Source organism: Crocuta crocuta, unplaced genomic scaffold (assembly GCF_008692635.1).
Source record: "Crocuta crocuta isolate KB4526 unplaced genomic scaffold, BGI_CrCroc_1.0 scaffold1063, whole genome shotgun sequence".
NCBI lineage: Eukaryota > Metazoa > Chordata > Mammalia > Carnivora > Hyaenidae > Crocuta > Crocuta crocuta.
Genome location: NW_027526922.1, coordinates 211,551 through 219,917, shown reverse-complemented (window position 1 = coordinate 219,917; position 8,367 = coordinate 211,551). Strand labels below are relative to the sequence as shown.

The 8,367-nt window shown below is 48.0% G+C and overlaps 1 protein-coding gene across 1 annotated transcript in view; it reads left to right on the top strand.

The window, feature by feature from the left end:
• Positions 1-862: 862 nt before the first annotated feature.
• The window catches only part of LOC144226618 (scavenger receptor cysteine-rich domain-containing protein DMBT1-like), a gene marked incomplete at its 5' end in the record, with an annotated part of 18,874 nt that continues 11,369 nt past the window's right edge, over positions 863-8,367 (top strand). Inside the window, 5 exon segments of the mRNA XM_077758415.1 lie at positions 863-1,186; positions 1,615-1,641; positions 5,512-5,665; positions 5,936-6,138; positions 7,559-7,579. Coding sequence (XP_077614541.1) covers positions 863-1,186; positions 1,615-1,641; positions 5,512-5,665; positions 5,936-6,138; positions 7,559-7,579 — 729 coding nt within the window.

Below are 8,367 nucleotides of genomic sequence, written 5' to 3'. Positions count from 1 at the left end.
TGCTTGGGAAGACATGAGTCACCAGAACCATGTGCATGTGCTCTGGTTGCCAGGCCAGTGTCCCCATGCCCACCTTCAAATCCTCAGGAGAGAGGGACAATCTGCGACACTAGGACCTACTGGAACCTCATGGACAGTGGGCTTCTCTGCTGTATTTAATAGGAAAGGTGGTTTCTGTTCCTAAAAACTCAGGGCTAATGATTTCTGACCAAGGAAGATCTTCCCTTCAGAGTTTTGTTCTCTCCCATGTACTCTCTGCTGAATGCTGCCCTCATTTTCACAGCCCTGCCACTGAGCGTTGCCTTTCCCATGGGCGTCAGTGCTGATGCACTCTGCTCTTGGGCTGGCCTCTGATTCAGGGTCCAGTTTGTGCTGACAGTGTAGTGTCCATGGGGAACCTAAAATGGCCTGGATTGCCTCTCAAGCCTGGTAGCTCATCTTCCTTAGGGTCTGTTCTCCTGCTTCTTTCAATCCTGCAGTAGGAATGGGATTTGGGTTGTGTGAGTCAGGAGTGTAGAAAATGGCCAAGTAGTTCTTGTTTTTCTCCTCTTTGGGTCTCTGGACTAGGTCATGCGTCTGGCTTTACCATCACCCCTGTATCCCATGACCTTGGTCAGTAATTGATATGCTGACATTGTGAGAAATGCATCAGTGAAGATACATAAGTCATCTGACACTTAAGGGCACCTAAAGTAGCCCCTGGATGATTAATAATGTTGATAAAGCTTCAGAGAGTCCTGCACTGGGCAGCTTTAAACTGATTCCAGAAGTCATGGTCCCTGTACTACTTATGAGCCACTCAGATGTCAGGAACTCTTCCTAGAGTAACAAAATGAAAGATAATTTTCCTGTCTTCTGCTAGGGAATGAATCAGGTTTGGCCCTGAGGCTGGTGAATGGAAGTGACCAGTGTCAGGGCCGCGTGGAGGTGCTGTACCGAGGCTCCTGGGGCACCGTGTGTGACGACGACTGGGACACCATTGACGCCAACGTGGTGTGCAGGCAGCTGGGCTGTGGCTGGGCGACATCGGCCCCAGGAAGTGCCCGGTTTGGTCAGGGCTCAGGGCCCATCGTGCTGGACAACGTGCGCTGCTCCGGGCAAGAGTCCTTCCTGTGGCGCTGCCCCCACAACGGCTGGAACTCGCACAACTGTGGCCATGGGGAGGACGCTGGTGTCATCTGCTCCGGTTGGTCCTCACAAAATTGGGACTGTACTTATTATTTGTAATTTTTCTAGAATAACTCTGTTGGCTCACTGGTTTTAATCTTTCTGATGATGTCTAATGGCAGGCAGTTTCCTTCAGACTTTGGACACCCTGGTGTCCTTGAACTTTATGGGAGGACTATAACATCTTCTTTAATTGGTCCCATAGAGCAGCCAAGTATTAATGTTCTTAAAGGTTGTAAGAGCAAATTCCTGCAACATTTTTTTTTTTTTGTGGAGACCTGTCCCAATGCTTTTTGTTCACCATTCAGCTCCTCTAGACCACTCCTAGAAAGTCTTTCTTAGTGACAGATGGGACAGGCACTCAACAATTCTGTTTCTCAGGATCCTGAGTAATTTCTTCCAGAACGTCCTTCGCAGAGACTGATAAGGTGTTTTCTTTTCTCGTAGCCTCACTCAGCACCCCTGATACCACAGGTGAGTAGGTGCATCCCTGCGCAGCATGGCCCCTCCCCTGAATTCCACTCTAATGTTTCTAGAAATAGGAGAAGACCCGGCTCTTCTCTTTGAGGACTATGGGATACGTTGCAATGACCAACTGAGTTCCCAGGACCTTGGTTCTTTTTTTTTTCAATATGTAATTTTTGTTTTTATTTTTTTTTCTTACAAATAGTTTATTGTCAAAATGATTTCCATATAACACCCAGTGCTCATCCCCACAAGTGCCCGCCTCATGCCCATCTCCCCCCTTCTCCCCACATCCATCAGTCCTCAGTTTGTTTCTCAGCATTCAAGAGTCTCTCATGGTTTGCCTCTTTCCCTTTCCCCCACCATTTCCCCCCTTCTTCTCCCCCATGGTCCTCCGTTAAGTTCCTCCTAATCCTCCTATACGTGCAAACATATGACATTTGTCCTTCTCTGCCTGACTTATTTCGCTCAGCATCACACCCTCAAGGCCTAGGACCTTGGTTCTTACTTAGGTTAGCCTGAGGGTCCTTTTGGGTCCTGCCACCCCCTGCTGTCAGTGTGTGTTCAGAGAGGCTGCTGTGGAAGAGGTTTGGGCCCCTCTGCTTGTTTCGGATGAAATAACTGCTCAAGTCAAAATCATGATCATTGGAGGAACACAACCAGGTACAACTGGTACAAGTGCTTGTCTGTTTCAAGAATTCTTTCACATCGCAAGAGCAACCCGCAAAGTGTGCCTTTACCCTACTGCGAACATATTCGGTGCTGGGTATTTGGGAGGTGCTACCCACACCAGCTCATCCCAGCCGTTTGCAGTATTAATGGCAAATGTCTGGGCTCTGAGAAGCCCTTCAGTAAGCCAAAGAAATGAACTTTCTCTACCGGACGAATGACCGTGGACTTGAAACCTAAAAGCACTTCATTTTCCTTCTAGATTGGTGGCGCCCATCTACTACAACCACTGGGAATAAGTATCATGTTCTTCTACCTGAGGGCATGGGCTTCTCATGCCCAGGCTTGGCTGTCCAGGCAGTAGATGCCTGTAAATGAACAGCCCAGTTCAATGCACACACACAGCCTCCCCAGGTCTGCCCCACAGCACACCACATCCAAGCAGCACACACACAGCCTGCATCTACCTTCCCCCCTGCCAGGTAGATGACTTTTGTTTTGATAAGGAGATCTACTTCCCCTTCTTTTACGGAAATGAAATAAGTGATCCTTCAAAGAATAGACTTAAAGGCTTTTATTTCTTGGAGGGTCTTCAAAGCTCTGAGAGAAGGGAGATAATAAATGAGTAAAGTCACAAATAACCGTATGCTTTTTACAAGTTTTCCCTCATGATATGGCTATTGCTCAATGGCTTTCCATCACTCCTAAGAAATGAAATGGCCACTTGTTTATGTCATTGAATATCCTCTTTTCGTCATTTTAGTGCCTGCATTGCATTTCATTACACAGCTATGACCACGAATTATTTAACTAATCCCCATTGCTATTTATATTTCTTCATTATTATGAATGATCCTGATATAGAATATATTTTTTTGAGAGTACACAAGCAGGGAAGGGCCAGAGAGAGAGAAAGAGAGAATCCCAAGCAGGCTTTGCGCTGTCAGTGCAGAGCCTGATGCATGGCTCAATCCCGGGAAGAGTGAGATCAAGACATGCGCCGGAATCTAGACATGAACTTAACCTACTGAGCCATCCAGGAGCCCCTGATGTAGAATATTTTTATAAGTCTTTGTATGCCTTCTCAATTTTTCTTTTAGGAAAGAAATAAATTTACTTGACTAAAGTTAACATAGTGCCTGGTATATAGGATGTACTTAATAAATACTAACTCTTATTATGTTAAATATTTTAAGGTTTTTGGTGTATATATGGTCCAGTTGCCATCAAAAATGTTGCAGGGGTGTATGGGTGGCTCAGTTAGTTAATTGTCCGACTTCAGCTCAGGTCATGATCTCACGGCTTGTGGGTTCAAGCCCCACATCAGGCTCTGTGCTGACAACTCAGCCTGGAACCTGTTTCGGGTTCTCTGTCTCCCTCTCTCTGCCCCTCCCCCACTTGCATGGGCACGTGCTCTCTCTCTCTCTCTCCTTCTCTCTCTCTCACTCTCAAAAATAAATAAAACAAATAAACATAAAAAAAAAGAATGTTGTACAGGCACCTGGGTGGCTCATTCATTAAGCATCTATCTGACTCTTGATCTCAGTTGAAGTCTTGATCTCAGGGTATGAAGCCTGATTTTTTAAAAATGTTGTAAAATTACAGAATGTTGAAAAAGAGAAACTGATCTCTTTCCTCAGGCAGCTCACAGTATTAAATATTTACTACTGGATTTATGATACAATTTTGGGTGTGACAGGTGCTTCCAAGGGGAAGTTCAGTGTGCAAAGAGGACACATTAGCAGAGACTTTATTTGATCGAGGGATTAGGGACCGTTCTTTATGAAGTGCTGCTTAGGGTGAGGTGTACAGGGGAGGCTCACTTGCTGACATGCCGTCCAGCCAGGGGGGACACTTTGAAGGCCTCAGTGAGAAGGCGTTTGGCTCTTGCCAGATCATTCAGAGTTTGAGCCCAGGTTAGAACTCCTGACTTTATCCTAAGGACACTAGGAGCTGCTAACAAGTTTTAAGCTGGGGAACTGCAAAATCACAAGTCTGTTTGCGAAAGATCATCTTTGTCTTTTCTGGTAAACTGTGTACTCTCTGCAGGCAGAGGCCATATCTGCTTGTTGCCTTATTGCATTCTTATTATCTAGCATTGTGTCTGGCATAACATAAATGTTTCTAGAAAGAATAAATGAACAAACAGATGAATGATGAATATTGAATCACAATCGACATTTTGTTATATATACCAACATGCACATATGCACAAAGTAGAGCATGCTTTATACCCTATTTTATAACATCTTTTTCCTTTTTTTAAGTTTACTTATTTATTTTGAGAGGGAGAGGAGCAGAGAGAGAGAGCGCGCGCACGAGAGAGAGGGAGTAAGAGAGAGAGAGAACCCTAAGCATGCTCCATGCTGTCAGCATAGAGCCTGATGCAGGGCTCAAACACACAAACCGTGAGATCATGACCTGAGCTGAAACCAAAAGTCAGACACTTAACTGACTGAGCCACCCAGGCGCCTCAGTATCTAAATATTTTTAAGTGACCTTTTAGACTGACTAACGAAAGTTTGAATGCTAAATACTATTTGTCATTCTCTGCTGAATAGTAATAGCTAATACTGTTGGCTGCTTCTTATGTGCCAGACAATGCTCTGAGGGTTTCTGTGCATTGTCTCATTTAATACTCCTAAGAGTCTGATGAAAAAGATGCTATTATCACTCCCATTTTTCAGATGAGGAAGCTGAGGCAGAGAGGTTAAGTGACTTGCTCAAGATCATGGAGCTGATAAAGGCAGAGTCAAGCTGCAAGCCCTTCTGCGGCAGAAATCCTGCTCCCGACCCCTCTTTACACTGCCTCTTGTCCACTGGCAGGAGACCCTAGAGAATAAGTTCCTCACACAGTGCTCTCCAGGGGCCAGCGCTGCCAGGGTTATCCCCGTAATCCCAGGAACAATGACAATAATCACTTTGTTGCTTTCTTGGCATTTTTGCTACAAGGTGACTCGTGCACCCTCGGAAGCTTGGGTCACCTCTGACCAGAGAGTCACTTTTCTAGGCCCACTGGGGGAGGTAGATCTTCAGATCAAGGTCCCTAATGTGAGGCAGCCCAGGACCAGGCCCAAGAGAGGAAAAACTGAATCATGTTCTAAGGTCACAGGACAAAGACTGAGGACTCTCATCCAGAAGACAACTGTTTGTTATAACACACCTGAAACCCTCCATGTTGGGGCTTCCCTCTCTCTCTCTCCTCTGTAGGACCCTCTTTAAGTTGTGGTGGCTTCTTATTCAATGCCAGCGGGACATTTTCCAGCCCATTCTACCCCGGATACTACCCCAATAATGCTGACTGTGTCTGGGAAATAGAAGTGAAGCCTGGCTATCGCATAAATCTGGGATTCAACAGTCTGCAGTAAGTAGCACCCAGGTCATCTGGTGAAGGATGGCCCTCTATGGTTTGGGTTGTGTGCTGGGCTGAGATGCTTTCTGCTCTCAGACACCATGGACCCACATTACGTTGCTCTGATCTTACCACGAAGAGTCTGGCAACATTGGGAAGTCCTTTAATCTGACTGAGGAACAGCCAGAAGAAAATTTTAGATCCCGTGGAAGTCCAACCTATCTATAAAATACAGGAGCAATAGAAATTTCGATGTTGACATGAATCCACTTTCTCATGCAGGCTGGAGACTAACAATAATTGCAGTTTTGATTATGTTGAAGTCTCCGATGGACCACTGAATAGCAGTAGCTTGCTGGGGAGAATTTGTAATCACACCAGGCACATATTCACCTCTTCTTACAACCGAATGATTGTTCGATTTCGAAGTGACATCAGTATCCAAAACACCGGCTTTTCTGCTTGGTATAACTCCTTCCCTGCAGGTGCGTTCACACTAAACCCCACAGACCTGACCTTGGAGGCTCAGTGTGTTTGTGTGGCTGCTGCTTCTGGGTGTCGTGGTTCCTGTGTGAAATCAAACAGCCAGATGTTGCCCCTCCTCCTTGTCTCACAGTTAACTGTGGTAAACCAAGGCCAAGAGATGTGGGGAATAGGGGACACAGCCTGGTCTTGGGTTTGCCACCGACTTCCTGGGAGACTTGGTGACTGACCTTACATGCCAACATGTCCCCAGCTGGAGAGTGAGGGGGTCTGAGCTCTGTGGTGTCTTAAGCTCCTCCCAACTTGATCCTGGAGGTGTCTGTGCCCTGATCAGCCACCTGGTGACTTTAGGTGTGAGAAAGGCCCATGGGTTATTTGGCCTTTGAGATCTGTGGTGGGAATGGTCGTCATTTGTGATGCCATGTGTCTTTCAAATGCCAGCTTGAGATTAGTCAATTCAAACTTCTCCTACGGCGCGTGTGCCGGGCGCGTGGTAATTTACCACAATGGCAGGTGGGGAACGGTTTGCGATGATTCATGGGACATTCAGGATGCCCAAGTGGTCTGTAGACAGCTACAGTGTGGACATGCAGTATCAGCCCTGGGAAATGCCCATTTTGGGTCCGGCTCTGGTCCCATCACTCTGGATGATGTGGTGTGCTCGGGGATGGAATCTACGCTCTGGCAGTGCCAGAGCCAAGGCTGGTTCTCCCACAACTGTGGCCACAGTGAAGATGCTGCAGTCATTTGCTCAGGTACCACATGATGTCATTCACGGAAGGCCCCTTTCACCTCTGACCTGCTACAGAGGGACAGCTAAGGGCTGGTGGCTGACAGTGTTTGTAGCTCAGTTCGGTCGGTGGCGGGGGGGAGGGGAAGGCGGACCGGAGCTTGTCAGCTTGTGCCTTCGGCCTTCCCACTCCAGGAGGCCATGCAAGGGCCACGGTGTCTCCGGTGGGTTTCTGGGCCCTGGAGCCATTATGCTGGACACACAGCTGGCGTGCAGTGTGTTCTCGCCCTTCCGTTCACTCTGTGACCTTTAGCAATGAGAACATGTCTGTAAGCCTCAGTCTCCTCGTGTATGAAGAGGAGATGGTCATGATAAGCCTGCTTCCAATGACTAAATTAGAGAGCTGAGTAGCTCACACGTGAACCCTTAGAACAATTCCAGACAAGTAGGAAATGAGGAATAAGTGATGGTGTGACTTTGGCTGTGGCACCAACGACCCCCAGGTAATGATGGGGCTGGAGGAGCAGCTGGGGAGATGCGCCCAGGCCTCCTCCCAGTAACACAGGCTTCTATAGCACAGGTGTGCTCACTGAAGGGGTCAGACTGTGTCCCATGGGTGTGCCTGTCCCTCATTCTGGCCCCTCCTCCAGCCTCACTTCAGTGACTGATGTTTTTTTCCTATCCCTTTACAGGAAGCTCCTTTACAACACCGGGTGAGTACCATCCACTGTCTGGCTGGCCCTCCCCACTGATGGTGCAAGGTGTTCCACTCAGTTCCCAAGAGTTGCCCCCAGTGCCTTCCCTAGCACTGGTATCTCCTGCAAATAATGTCTTCCCCCGAGGAGGGCTGGGCCTCTCTCTAGGCTCCCTTTGTCCATCAGTAGCCTGGCCAGCCTGAGATTCAGCTCTCTGGTCACCACTAGGAGAGGCCAGACACCCATGTAGGTTCTGCCTATTGCCTTGGACCCCAGACCCTGCTCACTGCAGGCCAGTGGGTCCTGCTTCATCACTGAACTCCATGTGGAACCAGCAAAACTCCTGATTGCCCACTCCGGAGCTGCAGCCAAAATTGCTCCAAGCATTTCCAACACATCCCTGGCTCCTGAGATCATTCCCCTCCATCCCCATCCCTCCCGTCCTTACCACCTACTTCCTGCAGCAGGGACCCCTCAGCTTCCTCACCTCCATTCTTCACATGGCAGCTGGGCATCCTTACAAAATGCCAGTGTTGGTCCCAGCCTCCACACCCTTGCACCCTTCATGTGACTCCCCAGGGCCATCTGGCCACAGATCCGTACTGCTTGGGGCAGTCTCTAGAGCTCTCCATGATCTACTTTCTTTGTCTGTTTGATTTCCTCCCCCACCCCTCCCTGCTCCATCCACACTGGTGTTCCCTAAGTGTGCAATGTACTCTCAGACCTGGGTCCCTTTGCACATCCTGTCCCTTCTGCCTGGAATGCCCCTGTACTTTTTTGCCTGATTCCAACTCCCTAACCCCCAC